At 53.3% G+C, this 11,821-nt stretch overlaps 5 protein-coding genes across 5 annotated transcripts; 1 reads left to right on the top strand and 4 right to left on the bottom strand.

Annotated features, from left to right (window-relative positions):
* Positions 1-54: 54 nt before the first annotated feature.
* On the bottom strand, positions 55-273 carry dph3 (CSL family zinc fnger-containing protein; the record flags this gene model as incomplete). The annotated part of the gene is made up of 1 exon (XM_057083379.1): positions 55-273. The coding sequence occupies one exon, from the start codon at positions 271-273 to the stop codon at positions 55-57; it is 219 nt and encodes a 72-aa protein (XP_056927792.1).
* A 329-nt stretch (positions 274-602) lies between these two features.
* N7462_011666 (uncharacterized protein) lies at positions 603-1,626 on the bottom strand (the record flags this gene model as incomplete). The annotated part of the gene is made up of 2 exons (XM_057083380.1): positions 603-891; positions 983-1,626. 2 exons carry the CDS (start codon positions 1,624-1,626, stop codon positions 603-605), a joined length of 933 nt encoding a protein of 310 aa, XP_056927793.1.
* Positions 1,627-2,744: 1,118 nt separating this feature from the next.
* N7462_011667 (putative transcription regulator BDF1) lies at positions 2,745-5,274 on the bottom strand (the record flags this gene model as incomplete). Its single annotated transcript, XM_057083381.1, has 2 exons — positions 2,745-3,071; positions 3,160-5,274. The coding sequence occupies 2 exons, from the start codon at positions 5,272-5,274 to the stop codon at positions 2,745-2,747; spliced, it is 2,442 nt and encodes an 813-aa protein (XP_056927794.1).
* A 2,853-nt stretch (positions 5,275-8,127) lies between these two features.
* Positions 8,128-10,649, top strand: N7462_011668 (WD40 repeat domain-containing protein; the record flags this gene model as incomplete). Its single annotated transcript, XM_057083382.1, has 2 exons — positions 8,128-8,678; positions 8,756-10,649. The coding sequence occupies 2 exons, from the start codon at positions 8,128-8,130 to the stop codon at positions 10,647-10,649; spliced, it is 2,445 nt and encodes an 814-aa protein (XP_056927795.1).
* Positions 10,650-11,051: 402 nt separating this feature from the next.
* Positions 11,052-11,794, bottom strand: N7462_011669 (uncharacterized protein; the record flags this gene model as incomplete). The annotated part of the gene is made up of 2 exons (XM_057083383.1): positions 11,052-11,304; positions 11,526-11,794. 2 exons carry the CDS (start codon positions 11,792-11,794, stop codon positions 11,052-11,054), a joined length of 522 nt encoding a protein of 173 aa, XP_056927796.1.
* Positions 11,795-11,821: the final 27 nt, after the last annotated feature.

The raw sequence follows: 11,821 nt of genomic DNA on the forward strand, positions 1-11,821 counted from the left end.
TAGCACCGTGTAAAGCATAACAAACCAAGTATAGCAAATGTGAACAATCACTGGTCACCGCAAGGATGTATCACATACCAAATCGAAGATAACTCGAATCATAAGACTACAACTCGGGCACACGGCGATCTCTTCGCCATCGCGTAGATCGTCGATCGCGATCTCGAAGCGGTCACCACATGGGCAGGGGAAGGTATAGATCTGGAGAGCCGGATCGAAGGTCATATCCTCGATCTCGATCTCATCGTAGATAGAGAGGGCGTCGTCGGCCATGGTGGAGGTGGGGTGATGCTTGTTTGAAGATCGTTTTGTGCCAAGACGACTTTTGAATTTGGCTCCCAGTAGGTTTTGAGGGTGTTTTTCAGGTAAAGAGGAAATCAAGAGCGAGTCTAGATTGAGGAGAGGGCGATGTGACTAACCAGGAACTTTCTCGGTGGCGGACAAAAAGTTTGGCGCGAAGAGGTCATGTGATTGCGGAGTATATCGGTCCATATAGTTCATATCCCGGGAATTGGAAGTCATAGCCTGGTTAAAAATGAAAAAAAAAAAAGGTTCGATATATATATTTGATCTTCTGTTTTTCATGCCTAAAATTCCAGTAATTATTTTTCTAGCCGTGCAATCTCCATTCGCACGGTCTCGACTTCCCGTGCTAGCATACCATATCGACGAGCGATTTGCGCCAACGTTCCTGCAGCTGTACTGTCTATGTGCTCCGATCCTGCCGTCTCCGATTCCTCAACATCTCCATAACTCTTCAGCTCCCGGATAGCAAGGCCCCGGCGCTCATTTAAACGCTCTCTTGTGTCGTGAAGATGTTGCTGATAGCGGGCAAGTGCGGCGGTGGTTTCAGGTGTATAAAGCGAAGCCGCGATCTCGAGCTTCATGACTCTGTGACAGCCTAGTCAGTTATTCGGTTCTTAGGTAGAAGCCCACGCGCATACAGGTACGCAGCATCACGGGGTGGAATGGTAGCACTCACTCAAGTTTCCCCTCCACACCCTGCGCAACAGTAGCCAAGTGCTCTGCCTTCGCTCTCGTCGCCCGTGCCAAGGTCCCATGCTTTGCCCGCTCTAGAATCATAACTGTCCGCTCCAAAACCATTGCACGGGCTGCCAACACTGCAGCTGCAGTCGCGGCCATTTCCCGACGAGCTGCCGGTAACTCTGATAGTTGGACCCGGCGGAGAGTAGCAACCCGGTCCGTCAGCTGCGATGCCAGAGGGGCAACGGGTGCCATTGAGGTCCGTACACGGCGGTCTCGAGCACGTGCGCGGTCATGGTGTTTGGATCGGGTTGGGGCGGGGATGTTGCGCGACGCGCCTGCGGTGATATCGGCAGCTGCATCGAGCTGAAGTTCGGCGTTTGTAGATACAATGGTGCGGAGGTCCGTAATAGCTGTAGAGAGGAGGTTTGAGAAGTGTAGAATGAACGAGGGTATGTGCGAGTAGAAGGCTTCGATGTCTGGGGCAAGGAGGGACAGAACGTCGTCTTGTGGGAGCTCGGATGTTTCGTGCATATTTGCCGGTGGGGTATTTAGGCCCAGGGCGCAGTATGGTGTATCAAGATATATCGATATGATGGCAAGATTATCCTGGCACTTCATTACACGGATGAGTCTTAGCATTCTGGGATATCCGTTTGTTTTGCGGAGATATAGCTCTCACCTCCTCAGGAAGGCTGCCATTGGATGCAAACGCCAGCTGCCGAAGCATCCGCTCCTTGAGTCTTCGTTTTGCTTTCTGTATTTGACATTGTTTCACTTCCTATAGGGATCCCATTATCAAAATCCGTCTCTGCTAATTGAGTTCGTCGACATGTCGTGAGAGGCGCTGTTTTGGGCGCGTCGCAACGTACCTCCACCACAGCTTTTCGTGTCGGTTCCGTGTCATAGACAGCTGTTGAGCCATCTGGATTCAATAGATTGATGGTCAAATTTTCATAAAGTCGTTTAAACTGCGGGTTATTCTCGAGAATTGAAGGGTCACAGGGGGGTATCATGGCGAACAGTGGGAGGTTAAAAGCAAGTTTGTTGACCGCCGGGTGCGGGATCGACGACCTCCGCGGAGTCGACCAACCAAAGATTGGATCGACTTTGGAATCTTAAAAGTATAGTGAATAGGCTACTCTGTACATGGAACTTACTGAACCTCGTCTCGTAACTACAAAGAACAGTATTTTTGAAAAACGCTACTACACGTACATTTTTGGCATTTCCGCGTTTCGTTTCGTAATCATACATGTGAAGCTGCTCGCTCCAGGTCCATCCCCGTTTTTCCATCAATCTCATCGAGAAGCAACGATCTCTCTTCCTCAGCAAACGCAGCGAAGAGAGATAAAAATGTACACTCGGTTAGAAAGGAAGGGACTAAACAGTTCAAGCAATCCAGATCCCATGAGACTTTCGCAATATGTCGCAATGAACACACCGGATGGCATTCAAAGGCGATGCATGCAGAAGTGGAGGAAATTTGAAGAGAACAAGAGAAAAAAAGATTTATGTACAAGGTTGTCCGACCCAGATCGATCACCGCAGAGGGCGCAAAAGGATGGATGCAATCAAAAAATTGCAAGCAGGCTAGCGCCCTTTTGGAGGATCCGAGTTTCGTATTAGATCTGGAAATGGTGGGCAAGAATCAGTTCAGGAAGGGGAGAGGACAAGAGAGGGGAGAAACGCTCGGAACGCAAAGCAATAGCAAGGCAGCCACCTCTCCGAAGAGAGAACAATTCACACCTGCAGAGCATTTACTCTTCTTCGCTCTCCTCCGAGTCATCATCTGATTCGTCCTCGCTGGTTTCATTGGCCTCGACAGAAGGCATTGGGACAGGGGAGCCCCCGCCACCCTGGAAGCGAGAGAGATTGCTTTCAAGCATATTGATTTGAGCTTCTTGCTCGTACTTGCTCATGGGCTTGTTTTTCTTCGGCTTCGGGGCAGCCACGCTGCTGACAGGGGCATCATCCTCATCATCCATGATGTTGGGGCAATTTTTCTTCACAAATTTGAGCAGCAACAGCAGGACATCGTTCGGCAGCTCGTCAATGTCCAGTTCAATCTCGGCCTCTTGGGTACCCTAAAAGTAGACAGGCATCAGTTACATCCATCTTGAAAATCGAGATTCGTGGGAGGAAGAAAAAAAAAGAGCAGGATGCAAAACTTACCTTCAAAGCCGGAACATTCTTCTGGATGATGCCGAGAGCCTCCTGCATCTTTTTGTCTGGGAGACTGCTAATGCCGTTCGAAATGATCTGCTTCTCATGGTAGGTTATGTTGCGCTTTTCAGGCTTGCCGGAGAAGCTCTTGCTCTTCTTATCCTTCTTGCCGCTGCTGCTCTTCTTCGGATCCTTCTTGCCGGTTGACTTCGACTTGGCCTTCTTAGCCGGAGGGGTCTTCTTCTTATTCTGGGTAATCATTTCCACCTGGCGAGACATCTCCGCAATCTGCTTCTGGAGTTGGCTGAGTCTGGCGTCGTCATCATCACTCTCATCAACATCCTCATCGCTATCATCCTCAGAGGAATCACTGTTATGTTCGGGGTGCGGCTCATGTTTCTCCAGGTAGGCGGCCTTCTGCTGCCACTTCTCATCGAAGGTTGCCTCCAGGCTCTGTCCAGCCAGGTAAGTGGGGTCACCGGGAAGGTTAAATCGGTAGCAATTCTTGAACATCAGGCGGATGTCAACTTCAAACTCCTTAGAGTTCTCATACTGACCAGTCGTGAGCTTTGACTTGATGGTTGACAGATCCATGGGCTTCTTGATCACGCTGTGATAGGTAGGGATGTTGAGAGCCACCGGGTCGACAGGGTAGTAGAAAGGCAACGCAATCATTTGATGCTTCGGCTTGTGAAGCTCCTCCAGGACGTCCTGGCAGAAGCGCAGTTCCCACTGGTACTTCTTTTTCTTGGGCTTAGTGGAGTACGGCATGTCGCGCTTGGGGGGGTGAATGGACCGCTTAGGGCGTCCATCGGGGTTGGACGAGTCGCGGCGAATGACCGGTAGGCCCTCAGGACCCAGGGCGAAGGTAGTGCTCTGGGGCGATGTCGCCTTGGGTGCTGGAGCCGGCGGCTGAACGGGAGCGGGAGCAGCCGCAGGGACAGGCAGGCCGCCAGTGGAAGTGCGTGGCTCCCGACGGGCTGCTGAAGTCTTTTCTGTCATCTTCTTGGGCTTCTTTTCTTCCACCTCGTCGGGCCTTGGCATGTTCAGCATTTGCTTTTCAAAGGTGGCCTGCAGTTTACGCCCCTCTTGTGAAACCACGTGATCGGGACCGTTGAATTTATTCGCATTGTCCACCATCAGAGCAAAGTCAGCTTTAACAGCCTGTGGGGATGGATACTCGTTGGCCTTCAGCTTCTTCTCCATGGTACCCAAATCCATGGGTCTGGTAATAACGTTATGATAATTGGGGATGTTCAACGTGATCGGATCCACGGGAACCTTGTAGAAGCGTGCATCATGCATGCGCTTCAAACTGGTTAGGCACTTCACGAGAAACTTGTGCTGCATCTTGGTGATGCTGGATTCTCCAACTTGAGCAGCGGGGCCCGGAGTCTCAGCAGCCGGGGTAGGCAACTCGGGCTGCTTGAAATCCACAGTGCCGTCCTCAGGTTCAACCTTCGTGCGTTTGGCAGCCGGCTCCTCAGCCGGATCCATCTCGCGTTCGCGGGAAACCTTCGAGGGAGAAAGGGGCGCGCTGGGTGCGTCTTTCATTTCGTGGTCAGTCTGGAGTGCAGGTAGGCTGGGGGTGCCAGGTTCGGTACTCGGGTGGTGAGGAAGCTCAGTCTTGACCCCTGTAGTACCCTGGGGACCATCGACAGCCATCTTATCCGATGAATCCGCGGAGCCGTCGAATGGTCCAGAGGCGATGCCTCCGGAAGAGGAGGCAGGAGCAGGTCGAGGAGTGTGAGAGATGCTGTTCTCAGGGGACGCACTTGGGACGATGGGAGTCGCCCGTTCCGCCTTCTCTGAGGCCTGCGTCTCTTGCGGCGCAGTGGATTGATTAGAGCAAGCGGGCTCGGCTGGGGCCGACGGAGCAGGGGTTTCAGTTTGTGGAGCCGCAGAGGCCGGTGACTTGGGAGGAGAGGCTGCGGTGGTCGTGCCGTTGGCATTTGCAGGAGAGCTGGTGTGACCGTTCATGGCGGAGTGGTTGGTCATATTCAGTTTGGAGGATTCATCTGTTTTGAGATCCGAGGTAGCACTGGCGACGCTGCAAGCGGAGCAAGTGAGGTTAGTGGGGTGCGCAGGTGAGAAAAACACATCGCCGATAACCGAGGTAGCCATACCTGTTTGGCGCGACATCCAGCGCCGATGCACCAGTTGGAGAGGGTGGCAGCTGTGGCTTCTCCCCCTTGACAATCGGAGAGGCCTCGGGAGGCGGAGTCGCCATGAAGGATACGCTGTACTCCAGGCACGGACTGGGAATACACACGTCTAGGGTTGAGTGGGGAGGTGTGTAATGGAGAGGAAACGACGGGTGAGAGCGGAGATCGCACGCGACTGGTTCGGGTAAAAACAATTCAACTGGATACACGGCACGCGCTAAGGCAGGCTACCTGAAGAAGGAAGACAAATCGCGCCACGGACACAAAAGCACAGAACGCGCGACGAACGGGGAGTGTGACTTGAATGATTCGAGAGATCGAGTGATCGGAGTGATAAGGATCTGAGGGAGGCTCGGGAGATATGGAGAGTGGAGAATGCGATCGGGGGCAAAAGAATTTATACCGCCAAGAAGGCGGTGAGACGGTCACGTGGGCGGTGACTCGATGTTTGAGGCAAGATTGGTCGACGGGCAGGGAAAAAGGGTCAAATGGTGACGACAGGGAGGGAAGAGGATGAGTCAGAAAATTCACGGCCAGAGCTTGAGAAGAAAGCCGAACCCGACTGAGGGTGGGTAGATGCCTCAGGTGTGGGGTCGCGAATCGGGGGAAGCACGCAGAAAAATGGGGAGCCAAAATAATCTGAATAAAGAAATTAAGATTGGCGAATGGCGGGCGGTTAAAAAGAAGCTTGGGGATTGGGGGGAGGGGGAGTACAGGGGGGTTCGCGACGCGAGACGCGTTGTTTGGGCAGATTCGGGTAAAGGGGGAAGAAGGAGTTGAGAGGGTGGACGCGGTCAGGAGGAACCAATCAGCCAGAGTGACCCAGGAGTAACCACGACAGGGGGGCGGTCAAGGGCAAAAAAGGACGGAAGCAGACACAATTTCGGAGGCGGATGCCCGAATCCTTAAGTACGGCCAGCACGCCTGGTCCAGCTTCGGTCCCAGGCTTTGGCAAGGGCTCGGGAGAGCCTCCACCGCCCGCGCTGGGCCGGATTCTACTGGTTCCGCCGCAGCTTGATTGGCTTGGCCCCAACGCGTTTGCCTGGCCCGTCCTCGTGATTGGCCTTGCTGGGGACTCCGTACGGTACGTAACGCCCAGCCCAGTACCGTACCGTATTGGTCCTTCGCAAATTTTTCTTTTTTGGTGGCCGCTCGCCGTTTTTTGGGGCCGATCTCAACCACGGCCCTTTACACGCTATACACAATACACGTCGAATTCGAATTCGTGGGCAGGGATCGGGGGACTCCATTTTTTTTCAGCTGGCGTTTCCCGCATGAATAATGGGATGGGACTCCCATCCTCATAGTTATTAATATCGACTCGGTGGAGACTTCCTGGATCTGCGAGGGATGGAAATGAGATCATCATGGATGACTCGGTGTCATCGAAATTTCTCCAGTGTTTCCCCCTGGTCCGCGCGGAAGCCCTAGGGTTATCGTCAAATGCGGTCTAGCGTTATCGCCCAAGTAGTCCGGGCGTGTCACGTGGTGCGCAGCAAACAGTAGGGGTATGATCCAAGACGATCAAATAGGACTGCAGGCGCAGCCCCAGGACGGGGTTTGTCATTGCAGCTGTCAGAAAACGGGTTGGATTTAGAAAATGAAACACTCCACATGCCAGGAGAAGGGATTCCAGAGTAATTTGGGGGCATTCTACAGATTCATCTGCCAATGTTGGGGGCGGAGCCAATCATGTGGCATACTCGGCTTCCACCCTTACAGATGAGGCAACGAATTTCTAATCTTGCGTGGACATGGGTCACATGATTGGTCTCGGCCTGGCGAGCCAGCGAGGCTGCTACATAATATACATAGTGCTTTGGTCTTCGGATTTGGTACGCCATAAATGTAGATCGTATCACGGAGAAGTTTGAATAAGAGACTCTGGTACTTTGTCTTTGACCGGACATGATTCAATCATCATCTCGAAATCCGTAGACCTTACATCCTAGGCTCCGAGTTTGTTGAGTGAAACTAACCGAACCAGATCGACTTTGCCCATGAAGCTTTCATACAAAAACTATCACCACGAGACTCGCGGCCCAGCAAATCCCGTCCGACATGGACCGAGAACATCCCTCGACCGCCTATTATCTGGTCAGGACCCTACATGAAAATCCGAGTCCTAGTTATAGATCACCGTAACAGGTGGAAGCCTGACTTCAATTTGGCATTGGGAAACAGTCTATTCAGAGTCCATTCAGTTGCCATTGATTCCATGTAGGTGGTGATTCCCAAGAAATGAAGTCTTCATAGGTATGTTGGCTTAAAGTTGACTAAACCATGCCGCATGTTTAATTTCTAAGTTTGAGCGTTCATATATATTTAACGCATCATTTGGCCTGAAAGGAGGATAGAGAACATTTGCCGTGATGGTTGGGTATCTGCAATCAACCAAATCAAAGAAAGGTTGGAACTGATATTTTGAGAATTCCAATACATGAATGCATAAGAACATCCCCATATAGACCCTGAATGAATTCCATGTCTTATAGGCCACCCTCTGGATTGAAGCTCGGGCTGATTAGATAAGGCTCAATCGTCTTACGCTAGTCCATATCAAGCCTAGTGCCCATCCCGGGAGGTCTACAGAACATTTTTTTCCTTTCCGCAACTGCGAGACCACCAGAGTCCCAGAACCCCTCCCCTAGTCAACGTTTCTTCGGGGTTCAGAAAATTGTTCACGGGAATCTCGTCCGACCCTATTGGAGAATTGGCGCTTCTCCATCTCTCCTCCAATTCACCCGCGCAAGGGGGAAAAACTCGAGACCTCCCAAACAGGAAAAAAAAAGCTTCGACTTCGAAACAGAAAATGGGCAAGAAGACTGCTCGCTCGTCGGCCAAGGTTGGCACGGCCGCATCACCCGCCTCAGGTCTCTCGTCTGCTGGCAGCAAATCCTCCATTCTGCGAGCCGCTTTCTCGCCATCGGAATATCAGTTGGCTCTGTTCGCATCTGTCATCCAGGGCTTGGATGCGCAGCACCTCCGGATCCACGACATCAACACCGGCCGGCTTCAGTGTGAGCATGCGTTGGGACCGAAGGAGACCGTCACCTCGCTGGACTGGGGATACTACGGGGGCCAGGGCAAGAACCGCGATGCGTCGAAGAAGAAGCGCAAGCGCGGATCCGATGTCAACGGATTAGACCAGGGGGATATCGTGGTGGCATTCGGTACCAGTACCTCGGATATCCGAATGTTCTCACCTTCAGAGGATAAGGTCGTCGGCATCCTTACCGGCGCGCACGACAAGGGCATCAAGGATTTCAAGTTCTCGGCCGGAGCTCCCGCCCAGGAGGCTTGGAGTATTGGTGGTGACAACAAGCTGATCCAGTGGGATCTGCGCACTGGGCAAAGCGTAAGGTATGTTGGAGTCAACCGTCTGATATATTATCCATTTCCCCTCGACAAGTATGGTTTTCTCATGAATTATCTCGCAGAACAATTCACTTGCCCTCTCCTTCGACTTTCTCTGCTATCTCTCGCCCCGTCCCCTCCAGCACGCCTGTCATCTGCGCCTCGCAGACCCCGTTCTTAATAAACGTGGAGAACCCCGAAGAGCCGCCGGTCCAATTCCCCGCCATGCGCAACCAAATTCACACAGTCGTCTCATCCGCCGGCGCTTTCCTCGCTTCTGACGGCGAGCGATTCATTAACGTTTTCGATACGTCTAGCCAAAAGCTTGTTCGAAACCTTGTCGCTGACCAGGACGTGTCTTCTGTCTCTTTGTATGACGCTACCGACTCCGCTGCTGAGAAGCAGATTCTCGCCGCCGTCACCGAAGACGGAACCATCGAGTTTTTCACAAAGCCGTTTGCCCAGCTAAGCGCACCGACTGCCAGTGCCAAGGCCAATCGGAAACAGATGACGCAGAAGGCCAATGCCTCTCTGAAGATCACCCGTGGCGATTCCTCAAGTGCCTCCGTACCCGTTGTATCAACTTCTTTCTACGGACCCGAGATCGTCGTGGCCTACGCCGAGGGTGGTGTGATCCCTGTCTTTGAGCGTGTCAAGTTCATCGACGAGACTACCGAGGAACTCTTGTTTACCGGTCCCAAAGCCGTCGCAAAGACTAAGTCCAGCTCCGTCATCACATCCATCACCACGAACAGAGCCAAGGACGCGAGCGAGAGCCGCGTCGACGAGACCCATACAGCCGTCGAGGATGGGAACATTGTCGACAATGATATCGAGATGAACGACGATGCCGGCTCCGAGTCTGGTAGCGATGTGGACTCTGATGTCGAGGACGCTGCCAAGCCTACCGAGAAGAAGAGTAAGTCCGCCAAGCAAACCGCCGCCGATGAGGACGTCGAGATGGACAGCGTCGCTTCCGACAATGACGACGAGGAAGATGAGCAAGAGGAGGACGCCGGTGCCGAACCCTCCTTCGGCGAGCTGCTGCGCGCCAACGCCGGCCAGGAAGTCGATGTGGAGGCCGAGCTAGAGGACGATGTGCTGATGGGCGCGCTGGTGCCGGGCAAGCCGACAGCCGCGGTGCAACAGATCCCGACGGGCGTGTCGCTGGCGACGGTGCTGACGCAATCCCTGAAGACGAACGACATGAACATGCTGGAATCCTGCTTCCACACGAACGACACCTCAATCATTCGCACGACCATCCAGCGTCTCGACTCGTCGCTGGCCGCGACCCTGCTCCAGAAACTGGCCGAGCGGTTGTCCGCCCGGCCGGGCCGTTATGGCCACCTGCTCATCTGGGTGCAATGGACGTGTGTCGCGCACGGTGGCGCGTTGGCCGGTCAGCCTGAGCTCCTGAAGCGTATGGCCACGCTGTACAAGGTCATGGACCAGCGGTCGTCAAGCTTGCCGTCGCTGCTTCTGCTCAAGGGCAAGCTGGACATGCTGGACGCGCAGCTGGGCCTGCGGCAGGCGCTGCACGGTGGCAACGAGGGGCTGGACAGCGAGGACGAGGACAACGTCATCTACGTGGAGGGCCAGGATGAGGATAGCGACAGCGAGATAGAGGCGAAGCCGCGGCCCAAGTCGATCCGCGAGGCGGCGTTCGACGAGGATGAGTCCATGATGAATGGCATTGCGGATGAGTCGGAGGATGAGGAGGATGACGGTAGCGAGGACGACGACGAGGACGAAGATGAGGACCTGCTGGATATCGAGGCGGAGGAGTCGGCGGGCTCGTCGGACGCGGAGGAGTCGCTTGAGGAGAACGAGGACGACGAGGATGATGATGAAAGCGATGGATCGATGGTCGATTTCATTGCTGACACCGAGGACGACGAGTCCGATGAAGCGATTGAGCAGCCGCCGCCGACCAAGAAGGCCAAGACTGGGAAAAAGAAGGCCGGCAAGAAATGAGCGGCCCCATGCATGGACCAGTTGGCCGAAACCTATGATGGAGCAGGATCGGTTTCTTGGTGCTTGGGAGGAGGTTTTATGTGTACGAATTGACTGGCGGATAAGACGTGGCTATCTGGGATGAAATATTTTGTGCTAAAAAGAACGGTTTTTTTTCTCTCTCCTATTTATTATATACTCTTGATGCATCAATGCCTGCATTTTCTTCTTTGTGATTTACTTTCGTGCTTTGATACATTAGATCGATGAGATCTAGGACGACCATCACTGGCATCCAGAATTTATTTTCTATGTAAAACTTGATTCTGCTCGTTTTGATCAATCGGGTTTCTACTGCATAGTGAAGGTTTTTATCCAGCTATGTACTGTATCAACTCGTTCCTCGTTCTTCTAGCCAATGTTTTATTCAAGCAACTCCGCTTCACGACAAGCTCCCTCATGCAGCACCGTATGTCCTGGTACACTCCCCGCGCCGAGAGGAATCTCCAGTGCAATCGTCTTTTCCTGCGACGGATACGTGGTGATATGCCCCAGGGCACTAGCGTCGGCTGTGTCGAGGGCTAGAATGGCTCCGTTCTTGCCGCCTGTGATCCATGCCTCAGTAGTAGAGTTGGGCAAAGTGATGTGCGCCACGCCGGAGAGGAAGACTACCCATCTGATGAGGGAAGAAGGGGCAATGGTCAACTGGTATTTTAGGATTATATGGACCCGCAAACAGGTCTAGAGAGGAAGAGTTCTGATATAGCAGAGAAGGGGAAGACAGCTTGTCTTAGGCTTGTCTGTTTGGGGATAATAGGCGGCATGTGCAACGATGTATATAGCTCTGAACCGAGTGCATTTGCCACGCAGGCGAGCGAAGGGGGGTGTTTCACGTACTGCAGCTCCGGAGCATTATGTCGTCCACCGTCAAATCCGGCTGGGATGATAGTGTATGTCGCATTGCCTGCATTGCCGCCGCCGATGGGTCCAAGATTAAGAGCCTGTGAGCCTGACGTACCAGACTCAGAGGAGGTGGTGAAACCGGGCTCAAGAGCCCAGCATTCAAGGGTGGAGCGGTTATGCCGGGCGCCGAGGACAGTAATGTTGAGCGTGTTGGCGGCTGCGAGGGTGGAGAGGAGAATCGGCGTAAGGGATGTGAGACGCATGATGGAGAGATTCGCAGGTGTGAGCTC

Source organism: Penicillium macrosclerotiorum (genome assembly GCF_028827735.1).
Source record: "Penicillium macrosclerotiorum strain IBT 26536 chromosome Unknown utg000014l_segment0_segment0, whole genome shotgun sequence".
NCBI classification, from domain to species: domain Eukaryota; kingdom Fungi; phylum Ascomycota; class Eurotiomycetes; order Eurotiales; family Aspergillaceae; genus Penicillium; species Penicillium macrosclerotiorum.